The 26,078-nt window shown below is 36.8% G+C and overlaps 1 protein-coding gene across 2 annotated transcripts in view; it reads right to left on the bottom strand.

Moving 5' to 3' along the window:
- Positions 1 to 26,078, bottom strand: part of LOC107639630 (calcium-dependent lipid-binding family protein) — a 45,291-nt gene that overhangs the window by 8,696 nt on the left and 10,517 nt on the right. For both annotated transcript variants that reach the window (XM_088502104.1, XM_088502105.1), the window contains exons 16-48: positions 25,617 to 25,712; positions 25,197 to 25,264; positions 24,613 to 24,733; positions 24,287 to 24,508; positions 23,954 to 24,178; positions 23,743 to 23,852; positions 20,896 to 20,992; positions 16,725 to 16,823; positions 16,467 to 16,604; positions 15,560 to 15,628; positions 14,099 to 14,578; positions 13,403 to 13,723; positions 13,130 to 13,261; positions 12,861 to 12,974; positions 12,545 to 12,729; positions 8,368 to 8,476; positions 8,151 to 8,294; positions 7,429 to 7,704; positions 6,399 to 7,073; positions 6,038 to 6,244; positions 5,738 to 5,841; positions 5,014 to 5,309; positions 4,786 to 4,870; positions 3,329 to 4,024; positions 2,918 to 3,236; positions 2,586 to 2,744; positions 2,302 to 2,465; positions 1,977 to 2,157; positions 1,619 to 1,888; positions 1,308 to 1,514; positions 940 to 994; positions 664 to 794; positions 66 to 572 (exon numbers count right to left, since the gene is read on the bottom strand). In XM_088502104.1, the coding sequence (XP_088358230.1) occupies positions 66 to 572; positions 664 to 794; positions 940 to 994; positions 1,308 to 1,514; positions 1,619 to 1,888; positions 1,977 to 2,157; positions 2,302 to 2,465; positions 2,586 to 2,744; positions 2,918 to 3,236; positions 3,329 to 4,024; positions 4,786 to 4,870; positions 5,014 to 5,309; positions 5,738 to 5,841; positions 6,038 to 6,244; positions 6,399 to 7,073; positions 7,429 to 7,704; positions 8,151 to 8,294; positions 8,368 to 8,476; positions 12,545 to 12,729; positions 12,861 to 12,974; positions 13,130 to 13,261; positions 13,403 to 13,723; positions 14,099 to 14,578; positions 15,560 to 15,628; positions 16,467 to 16,604; positions 16,725 to 16,823; positions 20,896 to 20,992; positions 23,743 to 23,852; positions 23,954 to 24,178; positions 24,287 to 24,508; positions 24,613 to 24,733; positions 25,197 to 25,264; positions 25,617 to 25,712 (7,062 nt within the window). The remainder of the gene's footprint in view (positions 1 to 65; positions 573 to 663; positions 795 to 939; positions 995 to 1,307; positions 1,515 to 1,618; positions 1,889 to 1,976; positions 2,158 to 2,301; positions 2,466 to 2,585; positions 2,745 to 2,917; positions 3,237 to 3,328; positions 4,025 to 4,785; positions 4,871 to 5,013; positions 5,310 to 5,737; positions 5,842 to 6,037; positions 6,245 to 6,398; positions 7,074 to 7,428; positions 7,705 to 8,150; positions 8,295 to 8,367; positions 8,477 to 12,544; positions 12,730 to 12,860; positions 12,975 to 13,129; positions 13,262 to 13,402; positions 13,724 to 14,098; positions 14,579 to 15,559; positions 15,629 to 16,466; positions 16,605 to 16,724; positions 16,824 to 20,895; positions 20,993 to 23,742; positions 23,853 to 23,953; positions 24,179 to 24,286; positions 24,509 to 24,612; positions 24,734 to 25,196; positions 25,265 to 25,616; positions 25,713 to 26,078) is intronic.

Below are 26,078 nucleotides of genomic sequence, written 5' to 3' on the forward strand. Positions count from 1 at the left end.
ACAATGATGGTAGAATAAGTTAGTAACTCTTAGCAGAAAAATCACACACACACACACACACAAACCTTAGATGAGTACGAGAAGTCCCTTGTGCTCCAGTGACCAGGAGCATCATGTTCTGTCAATGGCCAATTGTTACTCCAACCATATGATGGCTGATAGTACTGATTTTGAAAGACCTCTTCCACTACAGTATTAGAACTGTACGCTCCAGGTGAGGGGTCAATACCATGAGATGAACGTGAGGTCAAAATATTCAATGTAACATCTGAATCATTCACAACTGTAACAAGACCCCTAAAAATGACATGTTTCTTTCCATTTTTCATGAGAACTTCCATAGCAACGTATTCATTCTCTAATGATTTTGGAACCACTGAAAGTGGAAGCAATGAGCGAATGCTCTCCCACTCACCCTCTTGGCCAAGCCCTACCCAAAAACCTATTTCCCTGTCAACATCATTCAAACTTTCCATGTCTTTTTGATGCTTAGCAATTGTGTTTCTTTCAAAATAAGAAGTTGAAACAAAGAGGAATCCCTCGTTTATTGCTTCAGCATTGCTTTGTTGGACCTGCAAAGTGAACAGGAAAGAAGCAATAAAATTATAGAAAATTAACTATTGAAAAGACACCTGCATAACAATTAAAGTAATAGCAACTAACCATTTTACTAAGTGGATATGATCGAATACTCTGAACATCATAAGACTGATGAAACATTCTTGTGGAAGCAACCTTCCTTAGAATATTTGCCCCATGTCCAACAGGAAAAGACAATGCACCCACCACATCCCCTGTATGATAATGCACAAGTGCCAAAGAAAAAGGAAAATAATCACAGTTGGAAGAAAACACACCCCACTATCGAATTAAAGACTAGCATATGCAAAGTTTAACTGTTAATCAAATAAACTAAACCTGTGCACATTCAAGACATACCTTTTCCAGCTTTGGCAGCAAGATTGGTAACCTCCACTTCCAACTTAGCAGGTGCCTGTAACAAATTTATCAATGATGATAATAAGTATAACATACACAAGAAAAAAAGTGAAACTGATAAAGTATAAAGGTATATATTGGAGGAGTGGGGATGGAAATTTGCTATTTAAAAACCTTTAAGGACAAAAAATGGAGGCAGTTCGACAGGCAATATAGCCAGCAATTGAATTTAAAATAACGACGATAATAATAGACATGAGTGATGCTTTAGTGAAAACGACCTTTTGACAAAGCCAATATCTTCAGAAGATAAGCACACAATAATACTTAAGTGAACAACGAGTAAAACAATATTAATCACACAATACCTTTCGAGGAACTTCAAATATGAAAAGTTCATTCCACTTCACTGTGCCTTCATCCTGATCACTAATTTGTGATACTACAGGCTTCACACACTTTGTTCTTGCACTCTGGGGAAAAAGCTTTTGCTGCTCTGACGCCTGACTGTCTACAACGAGACGCAAAGCACAGAAGAAGTTATGGCTATTACCATCATCTATGAGAGATAAACCCTGCAAAAATTTGGAAGATTCGATTTCAATTTTGCAATCATGGTGGGGAGGGGAACAAGGAATGTGATTAAAATTTTGTAGAAACCATTCCAGCATATTACAACCTTGGCCTCCAGAATGTGTACAGCAACATAATAACGTGCTTCTCTAGATTCATCTGCAACATTTAATCTATTTGAAAACCTTGGAGGTGGGATCCACACAGAAGCACAATCGCCATGGTTCAGTTTGTCAACTGTATTTACATTGTGCTCAACTTTTTTAACAAAAATATCACACCCAAGATTATTTTCTACAACCACAGTCTGCAAGTCATCCTCATCTAGTGCAGAAAAAGCTGTATCCTCTCCTTTGCTTTGTTGATCACCAGCTTCCTGGATAGCCAAACAGTTAGTTAGGCTTCTAGAAAGGATAAAGTTTAAAAGCTAATAAGCTAAATGAACAAAGGATTCAGAATTTGACCATATTTAACTTTGATGCTTTCTCTTCAAGTTCCATCTGTCTTCTCCATGAAAGAATGCTCCCCACAAAGGTATCAAGACTTGCTGCACTGATATTGACATTCAAGATACTGGTAGCAGACATTCGAATTCTCTTACCAACTCCAAATTCTGATTGTACGTTCGTATCATAACTTTCAAACCTAAACAAATTGAAAAGGTATCATCTACCTAAAGCATATTCTAGCCAGGAATAGGTCAAGATTAAAATTAAGAGAAGAAACTGAACTCAGTATACATTTGCAGTTAAGAAATTGAATAAAAAATAGCTTATAACAATCTATTACTTGAATATTCCATCAAATGGCTCCACAAAAGGTTCCCATGCCTCTAATTTAGCATTAAAGGCTGAAGCAACAATTGAAGAAATCAGAACTGCATTCATCCCCTCCAGTCCACCATGTGTTGCAAGCTTAATATTGGTAATTGTAGTGTCAAATAGAGGCCTCATCTGAAAGGCGGTTGAAAATGAACATTCTTATTATGAGGGAAAAATGAGAAGGACTTATAATTATTAGTAAATAATTCTGAAAGAATGAAATAATATTTTTAACAGGTGTAGAAAATACACCATTCCGTATAAGCTGTCCAAAATTGTCAGAGAAAAGTATCTTAGCTTCAGCTCAGCATTTATGTTTTCTCGAGTCTTTGGTTTCACAGAATCACCAATTATGTAAGCCAAACGACTTGATGGCTTTTTAAGGTCAGAACGAGCTAGGAAAGTGCACGCCTGCAAGTATATAGGATGATAATAAGTGTTTTATTCTTTCATAGGTTTAAGAGATGCAAAAATAGCATTGCCAGAAGATTTTCCTAGCATATACATATTATATATATAAACTTTAGAAAGTCATTAAGCCAAAATTATCTAGAATTAAGTATTTGAAGCAAGTTAAAATTAACCTGGTTTTCTACTTTCCATATGCTCCAGCATTGAGGAGCCCTTGAACTTGAAGATCTTGAAAGGGGCACCTCATGAATGTTTGCTTGGCTGACTAGATCCATTCTTGGGCAGCAAAACAAATCTGCACTTGGTGGTTCATTTGTTCTGGAGACAACACATCCCAAAGAAACATAACCTGGTGGAGGTATAGGATACCAGAAGAAAACTTCTTCAATCCCTTTCCCTAGAATGTGGGAAACTTTGGTAAACTGAACAGGTTTTGAAGAGAGATCAGGATTGTCACTCTTGAAGACTATTCCAAGTGCAGGAGGTTCTAGGCTGAAAGGCAGGGTAAGAGGAAGTCATTAGGTGAAATAAAAGATAGATAATAGGAATGAACAGGAAGGACTTTAAAAATAACAAGGACTAACCCTTCAGTGATGCAATCACCCACAACAGCATAGCCATGACGTGCAATAGGTCGCCAAATAGAGACTGGATGGCGGAGGTCACCGCCTTTGTCCCACCAAATCCTTTCAAAGTTTGGTGTAGATATATAGGAGTTAGCTGCTTTTGATATGGACTTGACAATATCCCAACCAGATGTGGTTACACTTTTTCTTGTATCCTCAATATCTTCGTTATCAGAATTAAAACTTGAGAAGGGGTCCATCAAAGGAGCTCGATTTGAATTCCAGAGAAGCAGATGATTTAGGTCATAGCAGCTGTCTTTTAGGGGGCGACCAGTTGAAAAATGTGCGAAAAAAGAGCCAACAGCATTATCAAGGCGCCATATACTAAATACAGATGTAAATTGTTCATTTGATGGGATATTATGCAAACAATCTGAATATTCTGCTGATGTTACAAGATCAGAACGTAAGCAGTGAACAACATGTTTTGGTGGCGGTTGGTTCCCAGTATGGGCCACACAGCCGAGAGCTACATAACCTGGAGGCGGAATGGGCATCCAAAGAGAACAATCACTGCCAGAAATAGAGTGGCCATCAGGACCATCATGCCCTAAAATTTTCAGCAATGATCCAATAAGATAGAAGTCGACTGGCTTCCTTACACGGCCATATGTGTTACTTACTGCCATTACAGCTTGTGAAGGAGGAATCGGCCTGACATGACATCAAGAAATATATTAACGTTGCTAGGAATTTAAAATATACCAGAAGAAGAAAACATAAAGACAATCTTCATTACAAAAAAAAAAGTTATCTCATCAAAATTAACTGTGACAAATGGAACAACAATATTCTTCATGGATTTAGCTATCTTGTGCCCTAAGGGTACATTGTAATAGTATAATAATAGAAACATTTGAAGTTTTTGATATACTCAATGCATTAGAAATATAAAAAGGTTATCTTTTTAATAACTTTTAGGAAAACAATTCCTTTTATAGTGCTCTTAAACCATTCTTTATTTATTCTATTCTAAAATTGATTTCAATAATAAACATTAGACTTGTTAATGAGCTAATTATCATAAAATGCTGAAATTCAGAACCCCACTCTTCTGCTCTCACTACTCTTTCCTCCGCAATTAAGGTTGCAAGTTTCTTCTGAACACCAGATGACTTGTAAATACTCAGTATCTTGGGATGCTACAACTGACAGAGTTGCGAAGTGATGAAAAAGGTGCAGGGAGTCTCTCTGCTATGCTGACCTTTTTTTGTTTACTTAGTGTATAAAGGAAGAATTGGACAACAGGGGAAATAAGAACATAAGTTGTCATCTTAAATGATATCTCATAGCAAACTTTTCTTTCAAGAACTTCATCAATGACTAATTGAGTGCTGCTGAACTTTGTTTGGGCATGATCAAGAATATTAACGTGGAAGACAAGGTAGATCTGGGAACAAGTAAATAGAATATACCTTGATGTCACACAATCTCCTAATACAACATAGTTTGAAGGTGCTCTAGCCCTCCAAAAGGTAATATTTTTGTTGGGCCCAGTCTCTGCAGAGTGAAGAATACCAATTAGTCCATTGTCTCTCAGATATAGAGTACACTATATAACATTAAAGTACATAACTAAGATTAGAGAAGGATTAGTATGAGAAAGAATGTGATCAAAGTATTTTGTTCAATTAGGAAAATACCTTTTTCAGACACCCAAATTCGGTCATAGTTGGAACATTGAACAAGGGGAGTTGCATTTCCAAAACTTAATGCAGCGGATGCCTGACTTTGCAGATTGAGTATAAGAGTAGCAGCACTGAGTGAAAGATGAACACAAATGTCCGTTGACAGCAGAGAAATATTTGTTTTATCCTTCACAGAAGTGTATCCCCCAGATATGTCAACTGGATCTAGAATGACAAGTCCAGAGCCAGCCTCAAGAGTAAAATCCTTCACCAGGGTCCTAATCCAAGAGTCTTTTCCCTTAGAGGCATACCTATTCCAAATGGACAGAATGTTACAAGCCATATGTTTGTCGGTGAAAATCTTTTCAATTCTTCCAGAAACCAAAATAGAAGGTACATATCCCCCCCCCCCCCCCCCAAAACAAAAAAAACAACCCAAGAGGGGAAAATTGAATCAGTTAGAAAATTGGGAGATATAGAAGGCACTCTAATGATGGCTTCAAAAGAAAAAATTGGGATATTACAATTTGAAAATTCTTGGTAAAAGCAGTTCAGATTGGGGAACAATTAAATAAAAAAAAAGCTCTGAATGTCAAAAGAGTAGCTATTGGTTTAATTGTTCCCAAATGGAGAATTCTTTCTTTTTTATTGATAAAATAAGAATTCAATTAGGATGAGAAACCTAAACCATATCATTCCCCCAAAATAAAACTAAAGGCTGTCCACCAAGATATCTCACATGAAGCTCATGTCCAACTTTGCACGGATAAGCTTTTCGCCATAAGATGAATCATCCAGAAATGACTTAGTACCGTCATAGAAGGTCAACTCCGAAGAAACAACCTAACACCAAAAATACAGCATCAAGAGGGCAACCAAACAACAGGAAGCAGTAGCTTTTTATTTTATTTTATTTTATTTCATTTTTGTTGGAGAGGGGAGTAGGGGGGGTGATTAAAGCAAGAAAATTTTCAAGGTCTTTTTTTCTTTAATCGTTTCAACTAATGCACACTATCCATACAATTTGTGTGAATATTACCTGTGTTTCAAAGGTAAAACTTCGAGTCATTTCTGATTCACTTTGACTATCTGTATAAGTGCTTGACATTTGATTCATGTTGTCAAGGCTTTTCTCATCACCGGATGACAAAATGTCTGGAGCCACAATGTCAACGCCATCATCAATAGAGACTGAATAGCTGCTGTCGTTACTCAGGTAGGTATACTTCCTTAGAAGAGAACCATTCTATAAAGAAATAACAAAGGTATAAGAATCCCATAAGGAACCAACTGGGGTAAAATATCACAAGTACTAATTATATTGTGGAAGTTTTGGGTTCGGAAAAAAGCTTTGAGAATGATATTCGAGTGCTTTCAAATATAAACAGAAAGCATATTACCTCAATTTTCACATTAATGAATCGTAACTTCTTGCCATGCCCGATAACTATAATTGGCCTAAACCTTATGTTGCGGGCTTCCTTTGTGTCTGTTTCAACAGATAAACAAATAACCTTTCCACAACCATCATATACATATTCATCAACACCTACATGATCGACTACTAACTGTTTAGAGGGGGAGAGGTACACCACATCTTCTTTCTGCTTGTAAATTGATTCCATCAGTACAATGCTGTTGTTTCTGCTGATAGGATCATTTTTTGGATCCATTGTTTCCTCTCTTCCAGTTAGTGCTCCAAGAGCAGGAACAAAAAACTCGGCCACTGCAAGAAGAAAATCTGGCACAACAAGGACCCGGGGCTGCTGCACACGAATCACAAACGATTGGGATGATATCCGCCATCTGCAATCCATCAGAAACATTGTTGAAATGGGCATATCAACATCAACTCCAGCATCACTTATTGTCCTTCGAAAGCTGCCCGTGTTTAATGCAAAGGGAACTTTTCCGGTAACGGATTGTTTGGAAGCATCAGTAGATGATCCAAGCATTAAACGCATTTCAGGTTTTGTATCAGGGCGGACATCTAGTATGGAGAATTTTGGAATTGTCACAAAGAGGTCTGTTTCTGACAAAGAAGTCATGCGATAGTTAACCCAAAGACCTTCAATCTGCAAAAAATATGCAATAAATATATAAGAATAAATATATAAGAACAAAAGGAACATCTAATTCAGACATACCAAGCTGATATATATATATATACACACACACACACATCAGAAATGCCATACAAAAGGATTAATTGTAGTATAAAATGAAGGAACGTGAGAAAACTAAATAGTAAAGCACACTCAAACTGATATCAAAGAAAAGTATTTGATGAAATCTGACAATGGATACATTATGATTCGGATAGGTCCAGTGTTAAAATGCAGTCTTCTGTGGACTAGACATGTTTGGTGTAAGACTATTGCCAAATACTAAAACAAAAATAAATTCAGGTGTGTAATAATCAATACTCACAGCAACATGAGCCAAAGGTGATTCCCCACCAGTGCCATTACAGAGCTCCAGTAAGGCATGGTTCACCACAACCGCCATAATTGTAACGGTTTGTGACAACAGTTGTTGACTATTCGTATTAACCTTATCCACCAGAAGCTTAATGGTATCCTTTGAATCAGAACTTCCACCACGAAAGCTTGCAGGAAGCCGTGGTGGTTCTCTTAAATTCCAGCAAGTGCAATCCAAAATCACCTTATATTCTTTATCAGACATTATAACATGCAATAAATCAACCTGCATAAGAGGTAATAAAAACAAATGAAAATTTAGTTACAATGTCAGATTAGAATTTCAGCATGTTTTATTGGCACTCTCTGCTTATCAACTTTTTTTTATTGGTAGTTTCATTGTCTTCCACATAGCAACATCAAACAAGTATAATATAATTCTTAATTACTATGGAATGAAATAGATAAATTTCCCACTGGCCATTTAACCAACTCTTAAGCTACAAAATACGTTTTTTAACTTGCTTTTCTTATGACCAGCAATTTGACACAGAAGTGATCCAATAAAACCAAAGCAGACAAAGTTTATTGCACAAGGTGATATTAAACATTAGGGCTTCTTTCCATTTAGAGGTAATGTGAGCCAAAAATTGATAATTCATCATGATTGCTGGTTCATTTAGACACATTGAAGAAAGCTTAACTGAAAGAAAACATTAATCACTAGCATACCTTCACTTCAAGTGAAAAATTTGGGACTTTCCTGAACACATCCCTCAAGCTTCGACGGACAAATATATCAAATCCCTGACCTTCCCGTATCATTGGTTTTCCAAGACAACCATCAATTCCAACAGACATGTTAATTCCTAGAATCTGCAGTTAACTTGGAGTAAGAAAGATATAAAGAAATATAATAGCAATAGCACAGATGGCAACAGATGCATACCTGAGCATGAAGTATATCAATATGCACAGCTGAAGGATCTTCTTCTCGAGATCCATGCCATCTGAATTCATTTTTAATCTGTAGCATACCCAGATCAAGTTGTATAAAGCTGCAAGTCAAGAAGAAATGAGATTACAATTCTCAAATTGTCGGATATAAAAACCAACCATGCTCTATATTCTATAGCATAATTAGCTTAAGGTTTATGCCTTGTTTGGATGTAGGGGAAACACAAAAGGGAAAAAAAAGGGAAAGTTAAATGATGAGAAAAAAGATATTTCTCACCAAATGATTGGTTGAGAATGATATTGAGTAGAAAATATAACAGGACTGGTTAGGGATATTAGCCAAGTTAAAAAAGTTCATGTGCGACACATTCCTTCACTTGATCAAATGGCAGACACCTTGACTAAACCTCTCTCAGCCAATGCCTTTCTAAATTTCAGAACTAAACTATTTTCAAGGAATTGAAACAGAAAAACAGCTGAATGGAACAATCCAGCTCTCACAAAAAAAGTACATAGGAGACTTCCTAGCAAAAGCCAAAATGAGTGAAGCCAAACCCATGCCAACACCAATGACCTCGGGATTAAAGCGCTCTGCATATGGGGATATAGAATTTCAGGATGCCTCTTTGTATAGGTCAGTGGTAGGAGGCCTGAAGTACGCTACGGTCACTAGACCTGACATCACATTTGCAGTGAATAAAGTATCACAATTTATGCATAAGCTACTTGAGAGTCACTGGAAGGCAGTAAAGAGGATATTGAGGTACTCGGCAGGAAGTATACACTACAGGTTGCAATTTCAGAAAGCAAAGGAAAGTGAGAACAGAATCTATGGCTTAACAGGCTCAGATTGGGGCAATGACATTGATGATTGAAATTCCACAAGTGGATTCTGCATCTTCGTAGGTCCTAATCTCCTATCCTGGTCAAGTAGAAAATAAGCCGTGGTACATTTGATCGAGATTATATCTCATAGAAGGAAGTTCATCAGCAGCACATTCCTTCACTTGATCAAATGGCAGATACCATGACTAAACCTCTCTCGGCCAGTGCCTTTCTAAAATTCAGAACCAAACGGAGGACAGAAGCTACACCCCTCAGTTTGAGGGGGCATGTTGGGATATTAGCCAAGTTAGAGAAAGTTAGTTAGAGAATATGACAGTTGTCACTCTACTGTTAAGAGTGGTTAGGCTATAATGGAAGATATCATGAAGTATTTCTCCTAAAAAGCTTCCAGATTCCAAAACTTTAATCTTCCTTTAAAGCTCGTTTGCTTTCACGTTAACCTAGACCTGTTGCAGGCTCATAACATTGAATACCAACATTATCCCAAAAGATATGCAGATATCGAAACCATGCATGACCTTTATAATTCAACTTTCTCCTAAAAAGCTTCCAGATTCCAAAACTTTAATCTTCCTTTAAGGCTCTTTTGATTTCAAGTTAACCTACACCCATCGCAAGTTCGCAACATTGAATATCAACATGATCCCAAAAGATATGCAGATATCGAAATCATGCATGGCCTTTATCATTCAACTAGCATAATCTTATGGTTTAGGGGAAAGAAATAGAAATTGAGGGTATTTCGGAGGAAAATTCTTGTAAATAACTCTTATCAATTTGGCAGAGTAGTCAAGTGGGGCCATTTTATCAGAGGAGAGAGAAAAATGAGCATCTATAAGAGGGAAGAGACTTAGCATGACTTTGGTTGGAGATTAGGCCGGACAGAACCCATAGGAAAGTAGTAGCCTCTCAAATGCTACATGTATCTTCCTTTTCTGCACATTTCTTACATTCCTTAACATTTTCAGACGCAAGAATGATACCTAACTAATATGATTCAGCTCCTCTGCTTCTATTCCATCTTCTTCTATTCTCTACTTTATTCTTCTGCTGTATCTTCTACCACACACTATATTCTACTCTATTCTCTGTATTATTTGTCAAGTGTAGCTATATTGGTACCCGGATCTTACACTTTACTCATGTAATGAAGAGTAAAGTTAAGTTCATTCTATTCTTTAGGCCGTTCCCTTCCATTTCCATCCTTCCCCTCCAAATCCCAACTCATAAACATAACCTTAGGAGAGTCGATGTTTTACATTGATAAAACAACTGTTTAAATAAAAGAGAGAGTAAGAAAAGAGAGAAAAATGTAAACCAAGAGCATATCATACACGGAAGAGGATGATATAAGATGCTACAAACAGAGATTGATGAAAATGTGTTTGTGTATTCCCTTGATATCATTCCACAATTGATACACACATATATATACTCATAATTACAACTATTTTAATCACTTAACAACAACACTAATCATTCCCCTACTGCACTAACCTTCACCTAATCCACTAACCACATATTATACTCTAATATTCCCTTAAAACTCGAGTGGAAACTTGAGTTTAAAACTTATTCAAAATAACGGAATAAGGAAAATTGCAGAAATTAACAGGAATGAGCGCAGACGGAATTGCCAGAAAGAAATGCAGACGGAATTGCCAGGGAACTGCCAAAATACTGCCAAAAAGATGGCAAACTGTATGAAAGCTGACGATGACATGGTGCAAATGGAATGGTTGAAAGGCAACTGGTTCTCCATGAGAATTGTAAATATACTTGTAAAATGTGAAAACAGCAAGATCGGAGCGGAAATCGCAAAAACAGTGAAAAATAGAAAAGCGGACACCAAAAAACCTTAGGAGGGATTCACACGAAGATGCCACATCAGCAGTCAGCTAGATCTGCCATGTCAGCTGAAAGGAGACACATAGCAAAGCCTGATTGGAGAGAGAACCACGTTAGCGCGCTGACTCGGCATTATGCTGACATCAGCGGCACGGTTTGAATGCGGATGCGGGTCACGGACCCGGTAGGGTTGACACAGGCAAACACGCAAAAGGGTCAGGCGGATCACTGGTAACGAGCCGGGACGGACATGGTGAAAGTGGAATCTGTGACGTTGATTTGCACATGGATCAAACGATGGAGAATCTTCGAAATCAGAGCCGTTGATTCGTATGCTGATCGAACGGCTGCAGTGCAATCTGGGAATCTAAGATGAAGTGATGGTGGCAGCAAAGTTTGAGAGGCGCATGGAGAGTTTGAGAGGCGCATGGAGGCGCGTTACAGCTCCGACGGCGACGATCTTGGGTCCATTGGGCTTAGAACAACGAGACGAGTCGAACGATGGGATCAGTGGTGGAAGAAAATGCCAGTAAGATGACCGAAAATGTGAAGAAAGACGACACAGATTGAACGAAAGAGATGGAGCTTATGCTTGATCGAGGCAGCCCCTTCAGGTGGAGCGTGTAGGCGCGCCCATCAATGGCAAAGGGTGTAGTTGGGCTCGTTCAACTCGGAATGACACAAGAAAACGATGGTATGCTCGGTGATGGGTGAAAACGTCGGAAACTGGCTCAAAAAGTGACTCAAAGAAGCATGGCTTTTGGAGATGGACAATGAGCTGCTGGCGGCGGGTGAGGGTGGTTTTTCGCTAATTAAACTCGAAAAGAAGAGAGAGAGAGGGTGAGCTAATGGTGAGGTGAGAAAGCATCCAAACAGCGACAAAATAGGAAGGAGAAATGCACGGAAGAGAAGGCCAAACACAGTAGTTTCACCGTTCTTCAAGGCAGATACCATGGTTCTGATACCATGTTACAAACAGAGATTCAAGAAAATGTGTGTGTATTCCCTTGATATCATACCAGAATTGATACACATATATATAGTCATAATTACAACTATTTTAATCACTTAACAACTCCACTAATCTCCACTAATCATTCACCTTGTACGCTAACCTTCACCTAATCCACTAACCATATATTAGACTCTATAACATATGATATAAATTCGATTCCATTTGCCTTCTGTTTTCACTCAAACTTTATTTTCTCCTTTTGAAATGCAATGAAAGAAGAGAATTCATTTTTCCAAATATACATCATTCAATGGTAGCAAACTAGCAATATACCCACAAATGTGTATATCAGTTCAGCTAAACACCAGAGTCCCAGTTATCCTAAGTTCAGATTTATAATGCATCACCTAGAAATGCAATTTACACCCTACTAAATTTTCATGTTTATACTGAGGCTTGACACCTAATAATAATAATAATAATAATAATAATAATAAAGAAAGTTAAAACTTGTACTTACTTTTTACTCAGTGAATCCCTTGGAAAAATGATAATTGGAGTGTCAAGTAAAAGATCCAGCTTGAGTGCGGTAGCTCCATCTATTTCATGTTTCTTAATCAACCATTCAAACCCTCCAACTTTATCAACAAGTTTGATTGCTTCTTCTGTACGAGGGGTGGCAAGTTCCATAAAGTACACCATTATCTGCATAGGTATCATAATATTACTTCAATAAATAAAGTCAGGTATTGCAAACAGATGGTTCATGTCAAATGGAATCTGAACCAAGAGATGATGCAAACAGCTTTAAAGAAATTCAATGATTTTTAGCATACCTCTTGCACAAATCTATTAAGGAAAACGATGCGAACAGCTGAGAGTTGACCTTGCAGTTTGTAGGCATATCCTTCATAATCATCATCTCCAGCACTATACGAATTGAATTTGAACTGAAAAGAAAAAGTACAACAGTAAAGCTTAAAAATTTGGAATGAATAAAAAGAGAACAGATAGAGGATCTCCAAACAGTTCATTGACTTGAGGGGTTTTTTTCTGTTTAAAGAAAAAAAAAAAGGGGGGGGGGGGGGGGAGAGCAGAGAGAAACCTTTATAAGTGATTCAACACCAGGATTGCGTATGTCACAAAGCCAATCCCAACATTGTTCTGCTCCAAGGCATGTATCACGAAGTCTGAAATTTCCCAATGTTCCACAAATAGAAAGAGAACTTGGATGAACCTAGACAAGAAGATATCTCAGTTTTTAGATGGGTGACAGAAAAAAAAGAACACCTCTAAGGTAAATATGAAAAGAATTCCATGTAGAAAATCACAAAGGAAAAGGGGATTCTAGATCAACTAATAAAAGTTATACCATTACCTTAAGATCCACTAGGAAATTTTCTTGTACTAAGGTAGCAAGTTGAGAACCATCCTCCGTGTTAAGAAAAATAGTTACACTATCCACATTCATGTTTAAATGAAATACTACACGCTCTTTACCAAAACCTAGCAATCCTTTAACACGTTCTTTTTCATCAGTCTTATCCTTCTTCATGGAAGTTTGCTCAGGAGAAGTGGCTATAGTGCTTGTATCGCTTTTCCCTTTATTTCCAGAGCTTATATCCAAGCCAAAGCTTATCAAAGCAAGAATAGTTGGTCGGTTGCAGAAAAATTCCAGTTTGGACATTCGAACACACATCTGAAAATTATCAATCAGAAATGTAAACATAACATTGTCCATTACATATATATATATATATATATATATATATATATATATATATATATATATTCATGTGCCTCTATCTAATAACTTAAACTCTTATGAGGGATAGATCGTGTAAGGTATCAAAGCTTCTATAACCAAAAGGTCTAAATTGGTCCTTGTTACCTCCATTCTTCTAGATCTATGGATAAAGGAAGCTCTTGTATGAAGAGACGTATTAGATATATAACTATTTGTGTGTCCTTTACCTAACAACTAAAACTTTTAGGAGAGATAGTTCATGTCATATATCATAAAAGAATAGAGTATACAAGAAACAACAATTAATCATTAAGAATCCATAAATACCTGTGTGTCGATACCATCATAATCAGGTGAGCTTGAACTTCTTGTTGCAAAGGTGACAGACACAAAATGTAAGTTATCAGTTCCCTCAGCCTCATAATATACCTCCCGAGGAGTGTTCTTTCCCTTCTCAATTTCTTTTTCATGTATTAAGCTTTCAAGAGTCTCAAAATCAGAAGCAATCCCCATCCCCCCTTGCATATCCAAATCCATATTATGTAAATGGTTTCCCCCTTCTACGTGAGAAATGAAATCAGATAGAGCATCACTAAAGCTATCATCATCATCAGGAAATCCAAGAGATGCATCCTTCCCATGTGAATCAAATAAAGCAGAGGGTGAAGAAGATACACTCTCCTTCAAGACAGAAACAGCCAGATATTGTGGGGTCACTGACAGACGAGCCTGAAGTTCATCTTTAACTTTCAACGAATGCAACTTCATCTTCATTGTCAGGTCAGCATTTGCAAGAGCCAGATGCATCTATGTAAGAAAGCATAAGCCACAATATCATTGTTGTTGAACTACTATTATTTGAAAAAGGAATGTCATCAAGACCGAAAGAAGAAAAGTACAAGAAAAAGGAGGATAAGGGATCCGCCATACAAGAGCAAAAACCAAAAGAAAAAAGATATATATGAAGCGTAGCTTCCCTGTCTCTCAACAAATTTGAGAGAGAAAGTCCTCTAAATAAATCATGAGCTTTACACAAAACAAAAGCAAAACGTCTATTCCTATCCCGTAAAATTCATTTTCCTATAATCTAACATTGGAGGTATGATAATTGCACTGCAAACAAACACTCCAAACAGTGGAATCTACTACACATTGCAAAAGATCTTGTCTCTTTCTGCTACAAAAAAACCAGCAAACCTAGTCAATATTGCACTATCTTCAGCCTTAATTGCTGGGTCATAATTATTTTGGTCTCCTAGGATTGTTTCCTTATTTGAAATGATAAGCAATTTCCTGTTGTTATAAACGGGCATGGATGTTCCTCATGTAACATACTACAATATAATCAAATCAAGGCATTTCATATCATTTCAGTATTTCTTCTCTTCTTTCTCCTTCCCTATTTAAACCCAATTTTCTCAACAACACTATTTTCCTTAATACGAAGTTTGAGATTCTAAATCTATTCTATTTAAATATTCTAACAACAGGAAATGCTAAGACACCGTGTGTAAAAAATATTATGTAACATGTATTATTGAGGATCCCTACTAAAATAATTTTGAAAACAAAAAAGCATGCCAAATGAACTCCAAGGAAAAAAAAGCTCAGGTTTTTTCAACTACCAAAATGCAGAACAATAGCCACCACCTTTTTTTCTTCTGTGTTTTTGTTCAAATAGATAAAGATAAATGTGTATAACATAATACTTAAAAAAATTCACCAATCCAGGGCAATTCTGAGATTTTATCTATCAAAGTACAAGTGTAGAAGCTTATTTGCACATACTTTTCCCCCATCTGCAATAACCTCAAGCATTAGAGACTCGCCATATTTCCCATCTAAGGTGTCCCCTGCCTGCACAAACGTTAAACAGGTATGCTTCAATCAATTTTGCGAGAATACAAAATGACATTAACCTTTGGATCTAGTGCAACTACGTGGTAGGAAGGTTAGGAAAAAAAAATATCCACTAATTCAAAGTGCCAAAAAACACATGATTTGAACAAGAGTCTGAGCCATCAAATACTAGCCAAACATTGTTTAACATAGATACAATAGAAGTCATTAACACGGGTTCAACTTACAGTTTAACATTTTGGAAATGTTAGTTCTTTCCACCTTGAGCTAGCTTTTTGAGCTAAATTAGGTTGTTCTCAATCCTAACTTTGAATTGGAGACTAGGATAGACCTAATGTCAAGCAACTATTCAACCCTATATATTAGACAAGTATAATTTTGTCTTTGTGATCTGTTCTCATTTCCTATATCCTTTTTTTTTTCCTTTACATTTTGTAAAAAAAAGTGAAAACAATAAAATCTTATTAACCATTTCCATTCTCTGTTTTCACGGTTTTGTTCATAAGAAATTGAAATAAGAAAATAAAGAAAATGAAAATAGGAAATCAGAAAGACCCTACACAATTTGGTCTTAAAATTTCATTATCTATCCTAGTACATGGCATGAAGCAGGGTATATTAAGATTACACATTTGGTGGGAATATATGCAACATGGAACATGCTGATTAAGAATACCTCAGATATTTCTCTCCTGTCAAAATTTGAGAAAGGTGACAAGAAGAAACAAAATATGCCTTAGAAAATATGTATCAAGAAAATATATTTGAATCTATATATTATATGGTGCTTACTCCCTATGTGTTCCAAAGAAAGGCGTAAAAGAAACACGTTAACCTTTCCATATATAAGTAGCTTGGTTTCTACCAATGCTCCATTTATGACAATGTCAGCTGATTTTTTACTTGTATTAAGAACATTGTCGCAAGCAGCATCACTGTTTGAATCATCTAGAACATCAACAGATAGGGGAGCCTACATAAGCAGCATGTATACATTAAAGAAGTCAATAACGAATATCACGAAAATAATAACTTATAAAACTAAGGAAATGAAAAGGGGAATAGAAAAGAGGGCACATTAAAAATGCCATACAGATGCTTCATAAGTGGCTTGTATAAGCCTTTTAAACCACCTAGCCTTCTCCTTCTCTTCTCGAAAATCCAAAATCCAGGTGCTAGAAGATTCCAGAGCCTGTAAAGTAATGCATATTTTCAAATAGAAATGGGAAGTAGTTTAACAAGGGGAGAAAAAGGAGTACACATTCTCAATGAATAGACCAACAAAAACTAAAAGCTTAACAGAATGTTGCTGAATGGTCCAGTATTTATAATTAGCTATACAAAAACTGAAGGAAGAAATATATTCATTAAAGATAATAAACAGACACCTTTTTGTTCGCCACTTTCAAGTAAACAATTTTTTAAGGAAACCAGAAATATTCTAGATCTATGTATCCTCCCACATATAGATTTATCTTCACAAGGTTATGCCTGAAGGAAAGGAAACATAAAAACAAACTCAGAACAACTTAATTTGTTCTCGATGTATAGAACAGAGTGGCAGCTTAGAACCTTGGTTTCATCTCAACACTCAGTTCCTTTAAACTCGGACGCTTGGAGTTTCCAAATTTGAAGAGTTGAACAAAAAGGAAATCATCTAGCCAAAGTCCTGTTTTGTTTTACCTTATCCCACTCTATTTGCTGCCAAATAAGACATCAAATTGTGGACTAAAGACTCTCTTTAGGAGTGCTTCTTTTCAAATCTTTCTTCATTTTATTTAAACTCATATTTTATTATAAGCAATATGTAAATCCACAAAACCCTCTAAATTTGAACCTTTGTTTACATAGTTGTGATACTATGCTTAAACAAACAAGTGTTAAGCCACATGGACCAACAAAGGGCAGGAAAGAATTTGGTAGTAAAACTTACTTTCAGTTCTTCACCTCCTCTCTCAATATAGAGAGGACCCTCTTGGAGCTTAAGCTCCCACAAAAACCAAAGCTTTTGTTTGAATTGTTATTCTTAAAAGGGATACACAAGAAAAATGATCCATTAGTGAAAAACTGCAACCTCTCGTTACTTTTCCCCAAATATCTGTATGCCGCAAATACCCATGTTGTTAGGTCTCCTTGATAATATAACCTAGATAAGAGGTTACCCTAGATTCATCTAGTATGTTTAGTCAGAAATCTTATTTTCAATTCCCAACTCACTCGTTTAATACAACATCTTTCCACCTTTTGTGTGTGTGTGTGTGTGTGTGTGTGTGCGCTTTTTTCTACAACATCTGTGCGCGCGCTTTTTTCTATAACAAAAGAAAGAATTTCATTAACTTATTGAGGGAACAATAAGTAATGTCTATTTATGTCCTTGTAGTTGTAGTAGAGGGCTTAGTTGTCTTCATGTGACCTCAAGGTCACAGGTTCAAACCGTGGAATCAACTATTAACATTTGCATCATGATAGGCTGCCTACAGAACATCCTTTGGGTGTGCCCCTTTTCCAAACCCTGTATAACGCAAAATGCCTCTACATTGGGATGCCTTTAGGTCTTTGTAGTATACAAATGGCAAAGATTATTGGCAAAAGCAACAAGTGTGTGAATTTAGTTGGGGTAAATATTCCCAAGGGCACCTATTGACTAGATGTCAAGAAGCACATCAAATCTGAAAAGATTCCCTGATTTCTTTCATGAACCTTTTCTGTAAATAGGATTAGTTATAATATTCTTTCCTTGTTAGTTTAGCTTATTTTTAGAAAGTTTTATTATTTGGAAGCTTTCCTTTATTTTAAGCAAGTATTTTCCTGTTTTCTAATTATTCCTATTTCTGTAATCCCTTGATAAAGTTGATGCTTTTCAGTACATTTAATATAACACTCCAAGTTGGTATTAGGGCAGGATCTCAGCACTATGCCTCTGATTTACAGCCATGGCTGACAGTTTCTCAGCCACTAATTATGTACAGGAGACTGCCACTCCCACTCCCTCATATTCAAAATCTGAGCAACGGGTATTGGTTGGTGGTGACTCCCATTCAGTTCAGATCACATTTCGACTCAATGGGTTGAACTACCTTAGGTGGTCCCAATCAGTTCAGATGTACGCTCGTGGAAGCAGGAAGATTGGATACCTCACCCGTGAGCAAGGCCAGCCTGATGTCACCGACCCACAATATAATGTGTGGGATACCGAAAATTCCATGGTGATGACATGGGTGGTAAAGTCAATGGAAGAGGATATCAGCAGTAACTATATGTACTATACCACTGCAAAGGAATTGTGGGATAATGTCAAGGAGATGTATTATGATCTTGGGAATAAATCCCAGATTTATGAACTCACTCTCCAAGCTAGAGAAATTCGACAAGGACGTGACAATGTCACCAAATATTTCTACACAATGAAGCGGGCGTAGCAGGACATTGACCACTTCAATACCTATGGTTGTGTTTGGTTGATGTCTCAAATAATGAAGACATAGACACAATTACATAGAAGTACATAGGCACAAGAAGACATTTAATGTTTTATCTTCTTTGGTAACTTAGACACAACACAACACACAACTCAAAATTTCACCAAAATATCAATTTTACCCTCACCATTCCCCCACCACAATTTTTGTCCTTCTCCCTCTCTTAGATCGTCAGTCATCAATGGCACCACGATCTTCAAACAAATACAAAAACAATAGTATCCTAATCCAAATTAAATTTAATATGTATAAAATTAACAACAAAAATCCAATTTGATGCATCCCAAACAAAATAAGATACACATTCAATTTTTTAATAGAAAACAATTCAATGAAGGGAGAATAGAGGAGGAAAGGTGAGAAGATCGGAGGAGACGTTCTCCTTGCATAGGGTACGGCATCGCCAGAGAGTGGATGGAGGGAGACGCCGTCAAAGCCCAAAGCCACCGGCGGATCTAGACGACAACCCAAAGCCTAAGCCCTTCGAGAGAGAAGAACGATGAGCAAACACGGAGGAGAAGTGGCGATCGACGGAGAAGATGAACCCAGGTCTAACTATTTGAGGAAGAGGGTGAGGCGGAGAGAGAAGGCACAGTGGCCGAAGACGAAGAGTGGGAGAGAGGTGGTGGCGGGTGCTGCGAAGAGGAAGAGGGAGAGAGGCGATGGGCACCATGAAAAAGGAAGAGGGAGAGTGGAGGATGGTGAACTACTGAGAATAAATTAAGGAGTTGCAGAGAGGGAGGTGGAAGATGCATGAGAGAGGAACAGGAGGGACACAAGTTTAAGAGGGTGAATTTGGGATTCTGAAAATTAAATAGGGGTATAAGTGTAAAAAATCAATGTCTCACTAAGTTATGTCTCAGTGTCTCAACTATTTGGAGGTACACAAATTTAGTGTCTCCATGTCGATCCGTGTCCTCTTGTGTCCATAAAAAAAATGTGTTTCACTAAACCAAACGAGAGACATGTTTGGCCGTGTCCATGTCTTAGAGAGACATGGACAGCAACCAAATGCTGCCTACAAGTGGAATACAGCTGTTGATGCTAAACAACACCAACAAACAGCGGGAAAAGGGAGAATATTCAATTTCTTACAGGCCTCAATGTAGAACAAGATGAAGTTCATGGCAGAATTATTGGAAGAGCAATCCCACCCTCAATTCGGAAAGTATTTGCAGAAGTTAGAAGAGAGGAAATCCATAGAGCTGTCATGATGGGAAGGGCATGACTGAACAAAATTTGGAATCCAATGCACTCTTAGTGGAACCTGCTGCACTCAAAAACTCACCAAATTATAGAACCCCTCTAACCTTTTGTGTGACCACTGCAATAAAGCTTGCCACACCCGAGAAACATGCTGGAAGATTCATGGAAAGCCAGACACCTTAAAGGCAGCAAACCTGGCCCCAAAACATGTTCTATTCCAACCGCTTATGAGGCCGCAAAATCATCTTTAAGGAACAGGTTGAGCAGCTCATAAGGCTGTTAAAGTCTAGTTGTGTGGTTAGTACTCCTACTGGTTCTTTGACTCGAACAAATAATTTTAGTGTTCCTACTTCTCTTAACTGAACCTCAAATTTGAATGCACCATGGATCATTGATTCAGGTGCATCTGACCACATGTCACATGACATGACCAATAGCACCTCAAGAAACAAAAAGAAAGTAAATCCTAAGGGGGAAAACCAAACAACATTGGGTGCCAATGACAGTTTTGAGCAAAAAGTTGCTCCAAAAATTTGTATAAAATAACTTTGTTGGGATGAATAGAAGACATCATATTACCTTTTGGAAGTCCATCCCCCTGGAGCTTATAGCAATACAAAATGGCGAACCACCAACATTTGTTGGGGGAACCTCAAGGACTTGCTTGCCAGCCATGCTGCAAAGTCCAAGAATATATTAAACAAAAAAAGTTCAAGTTGCAACAATAAATGAATAAATAAAAATAAAATAGAATAAATCTAACCAAAAGCTATAATCAATAAACAACCACAGATCCTTCCTTTACTTTTCTATAATTTTATTTCATATTAGGTGCGTTTATCATTGTTTGTTATGGAAACCTATTTGATAACAGCATTCTTTCATAAACTACATGGGGACTTTATCCCCATATTGATTACCTATACATCAAACACTCAAGGATTGGATCCTTTTTTCTTCAGACGGGGAGGTGTGGGGACTAGGTAAACTTGGTACTATCATTTATGAGGTTTTTCACACAAATCCTTCACATTTCCGCTTCTTGTGGGAATGGGATGCCTAAGGACAGAGAAAATCAAGAGATTCCCTTACTGAAGTGTGGCCAACCAGTGGAGATATCATCTCTCAATTAGCAGGTCTGATCAAAACCTAATAGGGAAATGGTTGAGTCCGGATTATGGCACAAAGAAATTCGAAGTATGCTTTAGAATGGAATGACTGAGCTAACCCAGTGAGTACTCACACCTGCCCCCAAAAACTTATAATTCTCAAGGAGCTCTAACTTCTTTCACATGGGTGATGATGCTCACAAAATTCTAGGAAGACATTTGGCTTATGAGTACCCACTGCTTAAAGGATCTTCACATCCATTATAAGCACCCTATTGTCCATAATTTGCCCATTGCGAATTTCTTCTTAAATTCATGGTTGTAAAAATTTATTTGAGACATTCAGTTCCATACACAATTAAATGGGAGTCTTAGAGCAACTACAATGAGTTTCTAGACTTCTACTGGCTTATTTACCTCCACAGAAGGGATTCTAGGGCGTGTTTAGTGTTTAAAATGTTTTCTGTTATCATTTTCTATTCACAAACTTAATTACAAAAATCTAACCTTATTTCCATTGTTTCACATTTTTAGGATAAAGGGAAAAGTGAAACAACTATCTTGTTTTCAATATCTACTTAATAAAACCCTGAAACAGGAAACAAAATAAAAATAAGGTGGTGGTATTGTTAATAAAACTGAAAACAAAAACAGGTCTTCATATTTCTGCTGTGCTATGACAAATACTTCAGCATGTGAGACGTGACTCCCCTAAGCCATTATATTCTTGCTTGACAAACCCATAATTGAGCCCAAAGGTCTTCCTAGGATAAAATTTTTGTTTGGACAGAAGTACTCAATAGAATTCTTAAATACAATAACTTTCAATATCATATGCCTTGAACTACACTTTCAAACTCATCTCTTATACCACTCTTTGTAATTCATGAGCCATACAATACTCCCCATCCCAACATATATGATACGCAGATCAATCTCAACAGTCTACATTTTCTTCGATAATAAGAAAGTCATTTGTTGAAAATCAAAGGGAATTGGTTTGCCATTTTGATTTGGAGCAGTTATCTGCTTTCCCTTTATCATTCATAAAGTCTAAGCATAATAGGGTACCAAGGGAGATTCTGTGGAAAGTTTTGGAGATTGTCCTATAGGAAAAATAGTGCACCTAATGGGGGATAGTTAGGAATCCAATGGTAGTTGGAGAGCCAAGAAAAATTTAAAGGAAATTACTAAAAGAGATTTGATCATAATTGGTTTAACAACATAAGCAATTTATGATAGTGCATTGTAGTGTCATCTTATCTATAGCCAACCTACCTGGAAAGACAAGGCTTAGGGTGCGTTTGGTTTGCGTTTTCATTTTCTGTTTTTATTTTCCGTGTTTTCTGTTTTCTGGATTTTGTGAAGGAAAAAGTGAAAACAGTGAAAACAATAAAATCCTGTTTTCTGTTTTCACCTCCTGTTTTCACTTTTTCTTTCACAAAATCTAGAAAACAGAAAACACTGAAAATGAAAACGGAAACCAAATGCACCCTTAGTTGTTGCATTCATCAACAATAGGGCTAACAGAATTAATACCAATGATGTTGCAGGTTTGAAGGCCACGTAAGGCTATCTCCCATGACGTGTGTTATGGGTGCGGCAAACTCAGCCAAATTCACAACTGCTTTTTGCATTGCACAATGGGTGTTTTTTTTTAATGGAACAATTTGGTTAGTATCTTTCATGAATGTTGGGTGTGCCATGCGACCCTAGATCAGCTTATTTTTAATAGGTTTCTTGGGTTTGGCAGTAGAAAAGAAGCAATTTTTTGCTTTCACCATTATTTGGATGATCTCGGAATCTTTACAGGGGGCTTTCCCTCTCCAACATGTTCAGATATTGGAAACCTATGCTTCATAGATAAATCTTTTGTTTGCTTTGTTTTTGTATGGGGGAACCCTTATCCCCAATTTGTATTATCCTACTCTCTTCCTAATGAAATTCTTATTTTTTCAAAAATAAATAAATAAATATATCAAGGATAAGGTGAACAGAAAAGAATGTCAAGTTTATGACAATGCAGTTTAAAATAACCCACTTGATGCATTTTCAAAGAGAAAAAAATGTCAATATAAACCAGGATGCCTCTCTCATCAGTAACTGTCCTCTTTACATTACTGCATCATGATTGTTTTAACTTTTAACGTAGTTCCCATTTCGGACATGTAAATGGACTGGCCATCCTACTTTGGAGTATATTTTTATATTTCACTCTCCATATAAATGTTTCCTTATTCTCTTCTCTTCAATTTAAAATAGGAAATAATATCAAAATTCTAAAACAGGAAAGGAGGAGGAGGGTTGAATTTAAAACCTTAGGTATCGCTGGTAACTCTGAGACTCTGCAGTTTCAAATACATAAAGATATGACCCCGAAAGCACCAGAAAACATGTTTGCCACGTAGCAACTGAATTCCCAATTCCCTGTAAGATGAGGGCTATTTAGGTTTCTGATTTAACGAAAAAAGTTATTACCTCAAATATAATCACTAACGGAAAAATTTTAAAAAGGTTTGCAGAAGTACCTTCCAAACTAGGATTCTACCATCAACAACTAGATCACGACTCCAAGGAGCAAGTTTGGAGTGTAAACTATCAGGTGTAGGCTGATTACATGTTTCCATAGTCTTGCGCAATATGCTCAGCAGTTCCATGATTCTACGAAATCTCTCTGGTGAAAAGTGAATGCAAAGATTTGGCACTTGAATGGATATACATGTCGATGGGTAACTTGGATGAGGCACTTTAATCTTCAGAAAACCAGAGGCACAAACAGGAAAAGAACAAATTATGCTCAACAAAAATGCGATGCAGATCATTACTGTAGTACAGTTTTGATAAGTACACGACAGACAAACCTGATTAACAAGTACTGCCATTCCACACCTATCAATGACAGAATACACATTATCAGCTTCTTTGACCCGTGGTGAGCTTATTATTTGACTATCATGAGTTGGTTTAACCAAACTGCAACTCCCAAAATCAGAGCCACAGTCCGTAAAAAAGGCAGCAAAATCACGTCCTGATATGTAAAATCGAGAATAAAGATTATGCCTCTGCTCATCAGACTGGCTTTCCTGTAAAAACACCAAATCATACAAGAGAAGGCCAAACAACGTTGTCAATAGAAAGGCCAAACAACAAAAGTGCAACTCAATTCCCCACAGCTCAAGCAGCATACCGCAGTGTGTAGTGTAAAATGACCAAAGTCCAAAAGAAAATGACTATCACATCTGGCTGAACCACGAGATCTGAGAGGAATTCTAACTTTTGGAGCATCAAGATCAACATCGAATGCAAATCTGAAAAATCAACAAGAACCAGGAATCTGTAAATGAGCCTTCTATGCCTTTCTAAGTTAACCGAAAAATTTAATAAGTTATTCGAAGTTTGTTCATCTGCTTAAAAACGGTGGAAAATTTCCCCTTGGGGCACAATAACTGCATTAAACTACACATCTCATGAAATGTGGTTCAAGAAGATCCCTACCTTGGAAATTCTTGTTAGAGGCAATAAAGAATTGGATCGGGACACAGGAGAATATGTCTCTAATACTCCGTGCAATTTTCATATTATGTTTGGGAATAACACACACGTACAGAAATTATTGTGCATCTTATCTTTTATCCTATCTTCATGTTATTTTCTTCTTATTTATGGCTACTCTAATCCAGTACCCAATATATTCAAAGTAACAAAAAGATTAAAGACAGAAAATAAAACATAAATAATAAGAAAATAAAGATAAAAACAAAGAGAGATAACCTGCTTTTCTCCTCTAAAACCATCTGAAATTGCTCCTGTGCTCTACGAGTCACTTTCTCAATCTTCATCTGCCCTTGCAATCACCAATAAGACTTGTTAACACAAAGGAAAAAAACACTCTAACAAGATCCCACTCAATCAAAGCTAGGGGAAATATTTCACATTAGGAGTTCCTGAGAGTGATATGAAACCCTAAATGCTTTTATCTAATGCTTAATATAAAGTTAAAGACTCCCATTTTGAAAAAATAAACATTTTTAGGCCTTCCAAGCCAATAAATTTTAAAATTTCTTCATTTTTATTAAGTGTAATTGAAAGACAAAACAAATATATGCAAAATCAGGAACAAACACAATATTATGGTCTTCTTTTAACTCAAATTTCTATTATGATTAGAAGAAAGAGACAAAACACACATACCTGCAAGGCAGTAGCTGTCTCCAATGCAACAGTGGGGCTGACTGCCTTACTTCGTTTAACAAACTCTAAGACACGATCAATACTTTCTGTCAAAACCTGCGAGTAATAAAAATTCCAAAGATAAAACAATGAAAACAATAATCTTCTCCTTTGGAAAGTTTGATTTCTTTCGATCTAGCGTTTCGCAGTTCAAGTTTTATTTTATTTGTTAAAAATGGAAGTCCATACCCTTTCTCTTTACAAGAATTTGTTTCTTTAAAAGATTTGATGAGAACACTTGTTTAAGAATCCTTCAAAATCTTTTTGTTTTTTTATATAAAAGAGTTAATCATCTCAAGATTTCTCTACTTGGGTTTGATGATTTATTAGTAGGTAAGACGATTTTAACAGAAGAAAGGTTTGTGCATAAAAGCAAAAAATATAGTAACACGGCTTATAATGCATTCCAAAGATTGTGAAATC

This window comes from Arachis ipaensis, chromosome B1 (genome assembly GCF_059453495.1).
Source record: "Arachis ipaensis isolate K30076 ecotype BB chromosome B1, ASM5945349v1, whole genome shotgun sequence".
Lineage (NCBI taxonomy): Eukaryota > Viridiplantae > Streptophyta > Magnoliopsida > Fabales > Fabaceae > Arachis > Arachis ipaensis.